The sequence below is a fragment of the Malus domestica genome, chromosome 09, assembly GCF_042453785.1.
Source record: "Malus domestica chromosome 09, GDT2T_hap1".
Lineage (NCBI taxonomy): Eukaryota > Viridiplantae > Streptophyta > Magnoliopsida > Rosales > Rosaceae > Malus > Malus domestica.
The window spans coordinates 1,136,868-1,152,405 of record NC_091669.1 but is presented as its reverse complement, the minus strand read 5'-3'; the positions used below and the strand labels follow the sequence as shown (position 1 = coordinate 1,152,405).

Below are 15,538 nucleotides of genomic sequence, written 5' to 3'. Positions count from 1 at the left end.
AACTTTGAGCTCAACCAAACCAATACACACTAATTAAGTATGTAGATAGATAAGATGCCAGCTTTCACTTTTTAGTTGCAATTAAATATCTCAATTTGTGGGGGGTGACTTGTAATAAAAAAGATATTGGCACTTTGGCGTTCCAAACGCATCGGTTGTTGCTACACCCTTTAACTTTATTGCATGACAATACATGATAGGTTTGAGATTTTATAAGTGTATTCTAATTTTATGCAAATTGTTTGCTGATTCAAAAATATTATTCATACTACATTTGTACCATCTGTATAATTGAGGTGAGACCCACGTGTATTGATGGACACTATTTCTATTAGGGAATTGATACAAATATGATAATTGTAGCATTATTCTCTATAATTTTAAAAGTAATCACTAGATTAACAAATGAACCACATCATCCATCCAACTACACTCACAAAGAGCATAACTCTCCCCAATATTAAAGTCAGACAGGTAACGTGATCAATCAAGCGGACCCAAAAATTTCTCTACTTTTAGAAGCACTTTTTAGCTTAGTTTTAGCTTTAGTACTTTTTTACACTGCACAATTTTTTTACCCCGGCGTGCACGCGTGGGTGAATATACAATGCAATTGAAAGTCGAAACATAGAAAGCATCACAATTTTGAAACCTTTAGTCGTCCTTTGCCAAATCCAAATGGACCAATATTCCACATTTTACAATGAGTAAAAGAAAGAAAATGGAATCAACATTTCTGTTTTTATAAACATAGCAGAGTTTATGCCATCAGTCATTACAAAGCTTACAAGGATCAGCATTTCAGTGGCTTACAATTTTTAGTTGCAGAAAGCCCCAACCGACACAAAATGTTACATAAAATTAAAGTCCCTAGCTATTATCTCATAACATAATTTAGCTAGCCAAGTCATGAGACGGAGAAAAACTTTAGAATGATCATCGATCACATCATTCATAGGACACATCTTATAAAAACATGAGACATCTTTATATTTTAGTCACGTTAATTAAGTGTGCATCTGCCCTGATCCGACAACCCTATCAAACATTTTTCTCCATCAGAGGAAGGCATATTACACTTTTTGGTTAGTAATGAACAGAGATTAACTAAAGATAATCTCATGATTCTCAATTTCTCAAACACGAATCGAACGACAAGTCGAAGGAGTTCCAATTCCATGAAGAAGCTTCATTTCCTTGATAGCTGGATCTTGAAGCAGAAGCACTTTCTCCTTGTCTCTAACTCCAACCATGTGTAAATATTCACCATCCTCTCTTTGTTTTCCTTTGTAAAGAAGCCTTTGCTCTCTTGCCTCCATACCAGTCACCAGCGACAGTATCATCTTTAATTCGCCTGCAGAGAACAAATGAATCAAAACCAAGATTAGCACTTGATTATTTGATTTTCTAGCTCATAAATAAATTAAGAGAAGAACATTCCAAGTGATGCCATTATGACGGTATCTTCAGTCAACCACGCATTGCTATGTGAGAAATTTAAAATATATGACAGTGTGTGATTCATTAAGGCTATCACTACAATGACATTCCCGTTAGGTGAGTTTCGCTAAACAAGGAGAGAGAAGGCTTAATTACCAAATGTGGAAGTGGCTTCAATGGAGATGTCATGGAAATGAGACACAGTTGACACTCGAACCGTGATCATGCCTTCTCCGGCACTGCTTTCGGCCGCTGTCTCCCTTGTCTGAACAAGCATGCCTCCCGGCCGACGCTCCCATTTGATTTCACCATTGTTATTAATATTCCCTCCTCCAAACTCCTTTTGATCAGCAGCTTTACTCTTGCTTTTACTACTGCTGCTGCTGCTGATGAGCTTGCAACTGCTAAAGCTTCTGCAAAACCTGTTTGACCTCAACTTAATCATCCTTCAAATTTTCTATGCTTTTTTCCACAAGCACTTTTTTTGTGCTTTTTTCTCTCAACTACCCAAACTGCTCAGGAGAAATGAGAGGAAATGGGGAGTTCAGAGTGTTGGAGTTGGCAGCTTAATATAAGCAATAATTAGGCAAATTCACATTATATTAACTAGGGCAAAATATAATAAGGACATCAGTTAAATACAAGCCGCCCGAAGGAGTGTTGCAAAAAGTAGTGGTTGGCCAATGAGAGGATGCCACAAGAGGGACAATATGGGCGTGGTTTCTCTCTGCTTATTTTATGGAAGGCCAAGTGCACATGGGGTGGGTGCTTAGGAACACGGTTGCATGATTGGCGGCCCAAGCACATACTCAATTGCTCAATCAGTTTGTCTTTGAAAAAATATATGTATGATCCTTTGGTGATTTAGCAATAATTCTTGTGTATTTTTTGAGAACCTAAACGGTGTGTGGGAGATTTTATTAGAAATGATATACTAAAATATAGTAGGGTTCTATAATTTTGATCATGATTCATAGAAAGTGCTACGAATTATGTTATGAGTATATAAAATTTCATTTCTATGAAAAAAGAGAGTATATAATCGTTTGATCTTGTTCTTAGAAGAGTTCCTCTATATAATTGAAAGCAGAAGAGCCTATCGAGTAAACACTTTCAGACGGGCCCTGGCTAATTAAGTTCGTAATTTATTTAGAGCTATATATGACCTAAGTTAAGAATCAGCATCCAATATACGATTTAGCATGTTGAGAGCCAATTGATAGATCTCTTTAAAAATGAAAAATAGATCTCAAATTAATGTGGCGTATGGAATATGTTCAATTAAATTGAAAATGAGTAAAGCTAGCTTTTTTGTCTTCATCCGTAATTTGTGATTTTGTTAGGTTTATATGTTTATCAGTTAGGTGGGTGCTTAAGATTTCCTTTGGGTTTACTTTTTCTTCTGGGTGGTTGGCTAATCTCTCTAGGGCATCAAACCACATGCAAGGGAGCCTATACAATAATTATATTCTATCTCCTCTTTTTTGAGAGATTAATAAGCATGTCTGGAATATGATCCGATATATTAAGTATCATAATACAAGTAGTTGAATACTTGAAGTTATCTTTTCAACCACTTATATTAAGACAATTGATATACCTAAGTCATGTTTCCATCGAACTAAAAAATTCTCCTCTTTCTTTCAACCATGTCCAAATGTGTTGAACATTGAATACTTCCTCGTCCAATTCAGAATATAATGCTAACCATAATTTTTTTAATCGTCCTAAATTAAAGGATAAGTAGCCGTAATCAAAAGCAGATTCACTAATTAAATCATGGAGTCGATAACTTATTCCGTTAGCCTGTAAGCCAACTGTTAATTAGCCGCAGCGGTTATGGAGTTGCTAATTAAGCTTATTGTTTTTTGTAATTTGTTAATCATCTTTGATAATGACAATTAAGTTTGTTTTGTGAGCATTCACGAAAGTGACAAATTGATGTCCATACCAGCACATGGTGGACGTCGGATAAGAGAAACAAAGGTTGCATGCACAAGGTTTGACACCCCACATGTGGATCGTAGAAGAAGAAATATATTACATGAACTCATAGGTTTTGGACTTTAGAGAATTAATCATCACACGATGCATATATACTATGAATTAGAGTTTAAATGGGGCCTCTTCTCTCATACATGCATGTGTAGCAACCTAGTATGGGCTACAAGGCACCGTTTCAAGCGAATCATTTGGTCATTACTTGTATCTTTGCTTTTTTTAAATGTCCAATCTTAATAATCAGACTGTCACATTGTCATGTTGTGTTACTATACCTAGTTTACTCACTAATGTTAGAACACGAATTTTATTTGAAATATGAATTAGTAATGCCATGTGGTTGTATTCTTTTCTTTTTCACATGGTATAGTCTAATGTATTCAATTTTCATTTAAAATAGTGAATTGAGTAAGCTACACTTACCACATTTTTTATACTACTTTTGCACCACTTCTATACTACAGATGAGAATGAGATCCACATGTGTTAGGATGAACTCTATCTATGTGAAAGAGCCAGTACAAATGTGGTAATAAAAAAATATGATATATGCTAATAAGAGCGATTTAACAAACAATCATATATTCCTTAAAAGTACGTATCGAAATGATAGAGATTTTGAAAGATTATATACCCTTAATTATATGATAAAGTGCTGTGAAGATCGATCGATCGAGCAAGCTATATGCATGCCCATGCAAAACTACAAAAAGTGATAATGAAAAATCAAGCATGCAACACAACATTGAGCACAAGATTGATTCTTTCACGCACCCCATCATATTTGCTTCTTGTTTGGCATGCCAATGTGGGAAGAATATATCATATAGCTAGCTAACAGATTTTATGCGCATTAAATGAATTATTGAGTTTCTTTCTCCCCGGCTTCCAAGCATACGAGAGATTTTCAGTGTACTAAAAACATGACCGTTGCACAAATCAAATACCATAAAACAAATACAAGTGGTTGAACACCTGAACAATTAAGTTTTTTTTCAATTATTTTATGACACTTAATATACCTAACTGTATTATTAATACACTGAAAAATCTCTCCGTGCTTGAGTTGCTTGCTATTTATAATATTTAGTTTTCCAACCACTGTCAAACAATCACACTGACACCACCCTTCTTGTTCTTGCATTATTAACATATTTTAACAGTAAAAAAAAAGGTGTCATTATTTTATTAGGAACATATCCACATTATTAAATCCTATTTTATTTTGCTTCCCATGAATAATAACCTCAACTAATCTTATTTTTCTTGGTAAAATTATTAAAAGAAAATTTTGGAAGAACATAATTAAAAAGTGTATAAAAGAAAGAAGAGAAAAAAAAAATCGAATCATAAGAACAATGGCATATATGGGGTTTAGGTCTCAAATTCATTTCATGTTTATGAAATGATCAATGCACAAACATTTTTGCAAATATTCAACTCTATCTTTAGCGCTCGACCAGATGGTCTTATAGTAGCACTCGGTTTCTAATTAGTTTGATGAATTCTCAGATTTAACTTACACGTATGTAATGATGTTTTATTTAACTTCATTGAGACAAGTGACTCAGTAAAAAAAAGTGCGAATAATAGCTTTTTAAAGAAAAATAAGAGATCTTGGGTTCGATACATTATAAGCTGTAAATCTACTTAATCGTAATTACGGATAAAGTGGAATTCTTAACTAATTCCTTCCAGCCCCGAAAACAATGAAAAATTATAATTTGCCACCAGTTATCCCCTTTTAAAGAAAAAAAAAATTGTAATTCATCGTAACACATATTGCCTGCCTTTAAAAGCATTTCCATAAATATTTACCCAATTGTAAATAAAATAAGAATAAGACTCATCATTAATGTGAAGCGCAAGTTCAAATGGAAATAGGCCCAATATGTAATGGAAACGTTAAGCCCAATGTTAAATAGAAAAGTATAGGGCCACTTTCTGAAGAACATTAGGCCCAATTTTTCCAACATTTTCCAGTTGTTTTTTACTGATTTTTCAGCTCACCACTGATCGCATTTCAATTGAATGGTTGTGAGAAAACCACAGCACCACTGCGAAATGAGATCAAACCCACTTCAGAAATTTACTTGCTTTTGATAAGCACTTCCACCAAAAGCTCCAAAATTATCCATATTTATCTGGCTTCTGCTTTTCAATCAGGAGTTCAGGTATGTCCCCATCTCTTGCAGTAGCTGGGAATTCTGTAAAAATGCAAACTTTGCTGGAAATTATATAATTTCATAGGAATTTCAATTCCGGGTTGGTATGGTTTCTTGTAAAAATATCTGAAAAAATGCAAGCTTTAGTCACTTGGGAAGTACCCCAGGTTGGATTTGAACTTGGTTCTTCTTGTAAATTTAGAACTAGAAGTAGGAGGAAAAAGATTGAAGTTGTGGGTTTTCCTGTTTGTAATGGTGGAAATGGTGACGTTTTACTTGGGAGTGAGGGTTTCAATGGAAGCAGAAAATTTGGTTTCGCATGTGGGTGCTTCTCTGGGCACTCTAGACTTAAACTTGCTCGGTTTTGTGAGCCGAAGAAGGGTTCATTTGGCGATTCGTTTGTGGTAGCATGGGCATTGGAGAAGCAAGCAATTGGGAATGTGGTTCTTGTGGAGGAAGCGAATCCGGAAAATAGGTTGTCGGGTGAATGCGAGGGTGAGGGTGTTGTTGCTCATCGAAATGTGGATGGAAGGAAGGGCCGTGATGGTAATGATGATGATGAAATAGGGATAGGAGGTCAAGGAGAGAATTGGGAACAGAGAAATGAAAAGATTGACGTGCGTGCGCTGGCGCTAAGCTTACAGTTTGCGAAAACAGCTGACGATGTTGAAGAGGTTCTGAAGGACAAGGGTGATTTGCCCCTTCAAGTATTCTCATCCATTATCAGGGGTTTCGGAAGAGACAGATTGATGGATTCCGCTTTTGCTATTGTCGAGTGGCTTAAGAGGAAGAAGGAAGAAACTAATGGTTTCGTTACCCCAAACTTATTCATATATAACAGTCTTTTGGGTGCAGTGAAGCAATCTGGACAATTCGGAGAAATTGACAAGGTATTGAGCGATATGACTAGGGAAGGGGTGGTACCGAATGTTGTAACTTACAACACTAAAATGGCGATTTACATTGAACGGGGACAAAGTATGGAGGCCCTTCATGTCCTTGAGGAGATTCAAGAGAAGGGCCTGATTCCATCTTCAGTATCGTACTCCACAGCATTGTTGGCTTATCAACGAATGCAAGATGGGAATGGAGCTTTAAAGTTCTTCGTTGAGTTTAGAGAAAATTATCGTAAAGGTCATATAGGTAAAGATGCTGATGTAGACTGGGAAGAGGAGTTTGTGAAGCTTGAGAACTTTACAAAACGCGTTTGCTACCAAGTGATGCGAAGGTGGCTTGTGAGGGATGATAACTTAACCACCAATGTGCTCAAACTGCTAACAGAGATGGATATTGCTGGGGTTCCACTTGGTAGGGCAGAGCACGAGCGCCTTTTGTGGGCTTGTACCCGCGAAGAACATTATATTGTAGCAAAAGATTTGTATAGTAGGATAAGAGAAAAGCATTCTGACATAAGTTTAGCCGTGTGTAACCATACGATTTGGTTGATGGGGAAGGCTAAGAAATGGTGGGCAGCTTTGGAGATTTATGAGGATATGTTGGACAAGGGGCCGCAGCCAAATAACATGTCATATGAATTGATTGTATCTCACTTTAATGTTCTGCTAAGTGCAGCTAGAAAAAGAGCGATTTGGAAATGGGGTGTTAGGTTGCTCAACAAGATGGAAGAGAAGGGGCTTAAACCAAGAAGTAAGGAATGGAATGCGGTTCTTGTTGCCTGTTCCAAGGCTGCTGAAACTTCTGCTGCTGTCAAAATTTTTAAGAGAATGGTGGAGCAAGGTCAGAAACCCACAATCCTTTCTTACGTGGCATTGCTTAGTGCCCTCGAGAAGGGTAAGCGCTACGATGAGGCCCGTCAGGTTTGGGAACATATGCTTAAGGTTGGTCTGAAGCCAAACTTGTATGCCTACACAACTATGGCTTCGATTTTCAGTGGCCATGGAAAACCTAACATGGTAGATGCCATCATTGATGACATGGTTTCAGCAGGCATTGAGCCAACTGTTGTCACATACAATGCCATTATCAGTGGGTTTGCAAGAAATGGTTTTAGCAGTGCTGCATACGATTGGTTTGACCGCATGAAAGCTCAGAACATCCCTCCAAACCATGTCACATACGAAATGATGATTGAGGCTCTCGCAAAGGAAGGGAAGCCAAGGCTTGCATATGAGCTATATTTGAGAGCTCGAACTCAACGCCTTGCCCTCTCTTCAAAAGCTTATGACACAGTGGTTCAGTCCTCACTGGAATCCGGAGCTAACATTGATGTAAGACTTTTAGGGGAACGCCCACCAGAGAGAATGGTGAACGGGCAAGGTAGGAACACTTCCAGCCAAGTTTCATAAAAATTCAGAAGTTTCACAACTCCCAAGAGATGCAAAAACATTTGATAACGAAGAAATAAACGCTGTAAAGACACAAAACAACCAGGTATTCGTTACTACAAAGTATGAACTTTCCGTTGATTTTTGTTCATTCGTCTCTGTATACCTCCCATGATTACATTGTAACAAATACATCCAACTCGTATAAATTCAGTCCGTTTTCTGCTTACAACGTGGATAAACTTCTTCCTTGTGTCAAACGCTGTAATGCTACGGAGACTACATTTATTCTTCTATTTGAGAGTTCATACAACGTAATACAAGTGAACGTGGTCTCCTTAGCATTTTCCCTGCAGCAAATTAAAGATTTGAATATAGTAATATAGATTAGATGCTAATTAATGATCATTTTGAAGTGCCAGAAGGAATATATGGCGGAAACCCTTACAGCAATATATGGTGGAAGTTAAGTAGAAGAATAATATCTGGATTCTATTGTGTTTAAAGTAACAAGAATAATAATAAAAAAAAGAGAGAATATTTTGTGTACAATGCTGGATTATCTAAACGAGCTGAGATCCTCTTCGGACCTCACTGTCTGAGAGTCCGATGATCAGAAAGTCAGGATTGTTCAAGAGAGAGATTTGGGTATTGGTTTGTATGGAGTGGGCCGGCGAAATGGGTTAACAAAAACTGTCAAATTCAATTTGAGTGGTTTGAATTTTTTGGTCATTGTGCTCAGGACAGTGAGATCGAAAGAGAATCTCGCTCTACCTTATCAATATCTTCTGCTTCCTTAAAGAAGAGGGTGATTTTGACATGATAACAATTTTTTTATTGGTAAACATGACATCTTGCAATTAATTATGTGATAATTATTCTTTTATAATTCAAAAGACAAATAATTATTTAATTTATTTTTCTTGTTGGTAACTTGCGTTAATTTGCTATTGTAATTGAATGGACTTTAAGCTAACTTGGCAGTTAGAGCAGCGTGCTCTTTTTTGTACTCAAGTTCGAGTCTAGTTTCATCTAATTTAGATAATTTATTGTAATTATCATTCGTATAAAAAGAAAACAAGAAAAACAGGTAAAGGATTCAAGGTACTTAAAAGTTAGTGAATACTTCTTTCCTTTTATTGGATGGTTAACAAATGCCACCAAGCAAAGAAATTCTTTGGTTCAGCTGCTGGTGAATCACGTCATAGTGATGTATAGGATCCCAATACAAAACTCGTATCTTTGTATGTGTGATTACATGGGTGACACAATCTATCTGCCGGACCTAAGAATTTCTTGATTAAGCAAGTTTTTTTTCTCAGGATCAAGATGCTTGCAAGTTACCACCGTTGTAAAGGAGTAGCAAGAATTGGACGCTTGAGCATTAGGCAATCTCCAGATAAAGTCCAATCATTTGGCCCCGGTCTAAACTCCTGCGTTGGCAACGACCAACGACCCAAAAGAAAAAAGAGATACAAAATTCACCTTCGTTGGCACGCAAAAGCAACTGAGATTTCGACAGATGCGTGTTGTTATGTTTAACCAACAGTACTGCTATTTCATCGGATGCCAAAACTTAGGTTCAATTGGAGGGATTAGGATTCTCTTCGGATCCTTTCATCCAAATTTTCCGCATCCTTCAATTCTGAAGCTGGAGAGAGGGATGGAGAAGAGAAAAGAGGATGAACACGAGAAAGTGATCATGGAAGAAGATGAACATAAGGAGGTGAAGATGAAAGTGAACATCAAATTAATTTCTGACTATTCAATTTTTGGTTGAACGTACGTAATTGAAGAATTCGGAGAATTAAAATGGAAGGAATACATGGCCACCAGAGAGTGCGAGTAAGTCCTTATCCGTTTTAAGAGAGGGTATTTATGGAATTTATGACAATTTAGAAAATAATATTATTGTTTATTGCAATTTGCAAGCAAAATTCTTGTCGTGGACACATCAATTCACATGCTTTTGGGTAAGTGTGTGGAGCCTGTAGATTGGATGTTGTCTAAACAAATATATCAAAGGAAAACTAATGAAAAGGGCTTGAAAACTTTGAGTTTTAATGATAAGGACAAAATAAATGGTACAATGAATAGTACCAGGTTTGACTTTTTAGTGTAAAAATGTGGTTTTTCGTTAAAGTGAACAGTACCGTGGGCTTTTCGTTAAAACTCCCTTGTAAATCAAATCTATAAAAATATTGTTTTGGTTTGAAAATCTCAAATTATTTAAGTCGGAAAATGTTCTCAAACAACGTTATTACTTCAAAAAAATTAAATAGATTATTAGTATAGCAAATCTACATTAGGGAAATGAGGCACTTTTTTTTTTTACTCTGAGTGCAGTGTCATTCTAAAATTCATACCGTCAATCTCACTTAGTAAGACAACGTTTGATTTTGTAGTTGTTGTTAGTTTTTCTAAGTATTAGAGTGGTGTGCATTACTTAAAAATGGGTTTGCAAAAATCACTACTTAGACTTTTTGCTGTCAATACAAAACGGCATATTTGTGTTACGAACGAATATAATGCAACATTATGAGCAACTTATTAAGATGATATCGATATCAGCCATACAATATACTACTTGCTATTAATAGTGGCACGAAACTTGTAGTTGAGTTAAAATTATTCACTCTCTACTCTCTGAGCCTCGAATTTAACTCTCTACTCTCTTTTTTTTTTTTTCAGTATCGTTTGTAACTTTGTATCAAATAAGGAAAGAAAATAAAATTACTTATGGTAATACGCGACTGCGTTGTCCGAGTCATTGTGTAGTGTTCGTTCTTTGTGCAAATTGTTTATTGTATTTTTCGTATTTATTTTTTGTTGCTTTGCTTTGAAGTGAACAGAAACATAAAAAGTAAAATATGGCTTAAGCATCATCCTCCTCCAGCTCCTCCTCCTGATTCCTGGACGGTACCCGCCACCATTCACAATCCTCCCACCAATTCGAAACGTTTTTTCAACCGCCTTCATATCGTTTCACAAATCACAAACCCCATGTGATTTCGTACTATTTAATGTTCATATTTTTCAACTCCAAGGTTCAAAAATCAAAACTTGAAGCCAGAAGAAGAGTGAATCACAGATTTTGGGTAAGTTTCTGAACTGGGTTTTGTTGTTTATTGGTTTGTTTTACTGTTTCTGTCAGTAAGGTTGGATTTTTACTGCCTGCAGGTCGGAATTGGAGTGGAATTTGAGATGGGTTTGTATGAAGATCTGGTTTGGTGAGGACTGAGGAGTAAGAAGGAAGATGGAACCTCCAAGGGGGGTATGGGCTTCTTTGTGGAACTTCATCTGTTTTCTTCCTTACTTCATAGGGCTTCTCATTCTTGGCAACATTAAAGGTAACTCAAAAACTGATTTATGTGGTTGTTTTCTCGATTAAATTCTGAGTTTTAATGGGGAATTGATAACCTTTTGAAACTTTTATGTTGTTTTTTCATGAATATTTTACAACCTGGGTTCTTGATTTTCGTTTCCCTTTTGTCGAATCTATGTTTCTGCTCGTTCCGGGCTTGGCAGTTGTTTGGCTGTTTTGAATCCATTCCATGTAATAAAAAGTATCGGCCTTGTGGATAGTATTGAGTGATTATCTGAAATTCAATGTGAATTCAATCAGGATTTTAAGATAGTTTATGAATTTAAGTGATTCTCTGAAATTCAATGCGTATTCAATCAAGATTTTAAGATAGTTTATTAAAATCCTTAGAAATCCAGGTGTATTCAATTAGGATTTTAAAGAAGTTTATAACATTCTAGGTGTATTCAATTATAATTTGATTTGAAAGAATTTGAAAAAGTTGAGGAATTAGAGGGAATTGGAGAGATTTCGTAGTGTATTTTAAGCATCCACAAATCTAACCTCTCCCCAAGAGAGTTTGAGGGAATTGAATCAAAATATTACATGAAATCTCTACAAATCAATTAAACTCTATAAAAATCCATGGATTTATAAATCCACTAAAATTTCTTAAATTCCCAATTGAATACACCCCTTTCAGAATGTTGCTTTGAGAAATTAGAATCGGCATTCAATCTTGAAATGGTTTGTTAATGTTGATATCAGGAGTTGATTTATTAGTTAAGAGACATTGCTCAAAAGAGTATGATATCAGGAATGCGTGTTAAACCTAATATCCAAGTATTGTTTCAGGTATCATTTTCTGCCCGTTGATATGCCTTATCATGACAGTCGGAAACACCGGTATCATACTGGGTCTTTGGCCAATACACTTTGTGTGGACCTATTATTGCGTTTTGAGGTGTGTTCCTTGGCCTCTATCTTCAAATTTCTATGTTTCATTAGTTATCTCTCTCAAATCTCGTTCTCATGTTGTGTTTAAAGCCGCAAAACCATAAGAATACCTTCCTCATGATTCTTCTTTTTATATATCTGCATATATATTTTTCAGGTCCAAGAGATTAGGGCCAGTTCTGAAGATTGTTAACTGCTTATGTGTACTACCTATCGTCTTGATCTTGTGGCCAGTGGTTGGGATTGTTGGTAGTATTTTGGGTGGAGCAGCATTTGGCTTTTTTTCACCAATAATGAGAACTTTTGAAGCTGTTGGAGAAGGGAAGACCGATAAACTGTACCACTGCTTTTATGTATGTCTTCAATTTTTATGTTGTATCATAATTATGTTGTTCTTGTTCCTTGCCAATCATTCTTCTCCTGTTGCCTCCATAACAGAGATTTATCTTTCACAACATGTTTCAGGATGGAACTTGGAGCACTGTCAAAAGGTGCTTCAATATTGTGAGGGATACCAGGGATTTTTTTTACTACACTTACTTCTCACTTATGGATGACCTGCAACAAGAAGGTCCCCCGGGCGCAAAATATTATGAGATTAGGTATGTTGTTTTGCTCTGCCTCTCAAAATCTACTGCTTTCTTATTTGTGTTTCTATTAGAATATCAATCAGACAAGTTAATGATGAAGGAATAATATATGATAAATGTCCTTATTACTTCAGTTTCATCTGTTTTTGCTATTGTGGTCCAGCTGTTTATCTTTTTGTTAGACCTATCCATCATGATCATTCTTTTCGTCTGACCAGGAACTTTTTCAACTTTCTTGCAGGGTGCTATATCTTCCTGGGGCTGTTATATTAGCAGTCCTTGGTTTCTTGGTTGATATGCCAGTGATCTCATTTATTGCCATATGCAAATGCCCATACATGCTCTTCAAGGGGTGGCACCGTTTGTTTCATGACCTTATAGGTCGAGAAGGCCCTTTCTTGGAAACAATATGTGTTCCATTTGCGGGTCTTGCTATCCTAGTCTGGCCATTGGCTGTTGTTGGGGCAGTGTTGGCGTCAATTGTGGCTGGTATCTTTCTTGGTGCTTACGCTGGAGTGATTGTTTACCAGGTTATTCATTGCTCATTTTTCCTCTGACATACTTAGTTGATGTAACTTGTGTACATCTCTGTATATTCAGATATTTTTTTGTGTTGTTAGGATATGAAATGTGTTTAGATTGAATGAGTATGTTATTCATATGTATAGCTTGAGTCAAACACGTTTGAAACTGGAGAAAATATATAACATTTCCCCACTTGGAAACGCAATAACTATGCATATCTGATAACGGGATCTTGATACCAATTCAGAAGCGGAGATTTTTCTTATGTCCATGTGACGTAGATTGCGAGTATTAAGATATTTTATGACCTTTGTGTTACAGGAATCCTCATTTTGGTTGGGGCTTTGCTATATCGTTGCATCCTTGGCCATATATGATGAATACTGCAATGACATCCTTGACATGCCAGAAGGATCCTGCTTTCCAAGGTTCTAGTCAGCACTCTGTACTTTAAAGTTTTGATATGGGATTGTCTTGTACTTTGATATTATCTAATAGATTTCTTGTACTGACAGGCCAAAGTACCGAAAGAAGGCTGAATTGCCCCAGACCAACTCTCGCACACCCTCTTTCTCAAGGCCTGGCTCTTTTCGGGGTGCTCCCTCCCGCTCACCTTCATTCGCTACTCCTATCATTGAATTAAAGCCCCTTGAGGTACTGCTTATGTATTATGTTTAACATTAAGGGCTACTTTGTACTGGAACCAAATTTGCATTTTAGCTGGATGCGTTTGATGATGCGTTGACTAAAGTACACAGTTTTGACTTCTGAAAGAACATCCTATTTTGTTCGTGGTTTCGGTGCTCATTGAACAACTTTCATGGCCTGTGCAGCTAATTGATAGTTTATTTAAGGAGTGTAAACATCATGGGGAAAAAATGGTTGCTGACGGAACTATTACGCTTCAAGACCTTGAAGACGCCAAGTCCAGTCAAGGTAGCAGAGTCATTAGCATTGGCTTACCAGCATATTGCCTTCTTCAGACACTCCTGCGATCCGCAAAAGCCAATTCATCAGGAATATTGTTAAGTAAGTCAAATTCTTTTTTCCCTCGCCAATTAACTTAACAGACCAGATAAACACTTTCTTTGATATTCTTACCAACTTATTATTAAACCTTATACATGATTGATGCAGGTGACAATGGTACCGAGATAACTACCACAAACAGACCGAAAGACACTTTTTTTGATTGGTTTTTCAATCCGCTGTTGATCATCAAGGACCAGATAAGAGCAGAAAACCTTTCTGAAGCAGAAGAGGCCTACCTTTGCAAATTAGTTCTGCTGACTGGGGATCCTTTGAGGTTGAAACAATCGAACATTGGCTCACCACCTGAATCAGAGCGGAAACAGGCTGAACTTGATGCATTGGCTCGAAGGTACTGATGCAATTTTTTCTTGTATTACAGAGTCTGATTTTTCCCCGTTCGCTTTCATGATTTGTCCAGCTTATCCTGTCATGCAGACTCCAAGGTATCACTAAATCTATCTCGAGGTATCCAACTTTCAGGCGTCGATTTGAGAATCTTGTCAAAACCATCTCCGATGATCTTGCACAGCATAGTAACGGTAGCAGCAAACCGAGCAATGGACCTAAAACAGTTCCGAGATCAAAGAGTGCCTTTACCCAGCTCTTCAGCCAGAAATCCTTTAGTTTTACAAGAACAAGCAACCATGGGACAGATCCAGAGTCAGGGATCGTAAGAGACCTGACAATTACGTAGTGAATTGTGTTACAAGTAGTTTTGTTTTTAGAGATATCCTTGTTCATTCTTCAAAGATTTACCTTCTTGTTCATGGTTCGGATACACCCAAGAATGTATTTTCGCGTGTACCGTATACAAATACATGTATTTTTTCATGTACCGTATTTTGTGATTTAAGAAATTATAAGCGCATTAACGCAGCACCCGAAGTTCTATGTTCAAAATTTCGAATCCTAACTCAATATTTCCTTTATTCAAAGTTCATTAAACAACAATGCAAAAATGATTTCGTTATAAAGTACTTTAATTATACTTCATGAGAAAGCAGTTAGGAACAGTCACGAGTCATGACCAATAAGCTCTTAAAATTTTATTTTTGTCAAACGTAATCAAAAGCGATTTGATGATCACAAAATGTCTTTGAACCTTTTAGAAGCTCCAACGTTCCCCATATTCCACCACAATCATTCTGAACGTTCACGTGGCGTCGTCATCGTTCTTCAATTTTGATCCAATAAGAGTTTTAGTTTTTGAACTAATAATTTGTGAGTATTGACTCCTGA

The 15,538-nt window shown here is 36.6% G+C and overlaps 3 protein-coding genes across 3 annotated transcripts; 2 read left to right on the top strand and 1 right to left on the bottom strand.

The window, feature by feature from the left end:
- Positions 1 to 722: 722 nt before the first annotated feature.
- LOC114826876 (BAG family molecular chaperone regulator 2) lies at positions 723 to 2,150 on the bottom strand. Its single transcript, XM_029107669.2, has 2 exons — positions 1,597 to 2,150; positions 723 to 1,354 (listed from the first exon to the last, which is right to left on the bottom strand). Exons 1-2 carry the CDS (start codon positions 1,883 to 1,885, stop codon positions 1,137 to 1,139), a joined length of 507 nt encoding a protein of 168 aa, XP_028963502.2. The 5' UTR covers positions 1,886 to 2,150; the 3' UTR covers positions 723 to 1,136.
- A 3,311-nt stretch (positions 2,151 to 5,461) lies between these two features.
- LOC114819271 (protein LOW PHOTOSYNTHETIC EFFICIENCY 1, chloroplastic-like) lies at positions 5,462 to 8,123 on the top strand. The gene has a single exon (XM_029107668.2). It carries the CDS (start codon positions 5,741 to 5,743, stop codon positions 7,910 to 7,912), a length of 2,172 nt encoding a protein of 723 aa, XP_028963501.2. The 5' UTR covers positions 5,462 to 5,740; the 3' UTR covers positions 7,913 to 8,123.
- Positions 8,124 to 10,632: 2,509 nt separating this feature from the next.
- On the top strand, positions 10,633 to 15,178 carry LOC114826874 (uncharacterized membrane protein At3g27390-like). The gene is made up of 11 exons (XM_029107666.2): positions 10,633 to 10,989; positions 11,072 to 11,241; positions 12,051 to 12,159; positions 12,310 to 12,505; positions 12,618 to 12,754; positions 12,984 to 13,272; positions 13,589 to 13,695; positions 13,783 to 13,921; positions 14,101 to 14,296; positions 14,405 to 14,648; positions 14,735 to 15,178. Exons 2-11 carry the CDS (start codon positions 11,148 to 11,150, stop codon positions 14,991 to 14,993), a joined length of 1,770 nt encoding a protein of 589 aa, XP_028963499.2. The 5' UTR covers positions 10,633 to 10,989; positions 11,072 to 11,147; the 3' UTR covers positions 14,994 to 15,178.
- Positions 15,179 to 15,538: the final 360 nt, after the last annotated feature.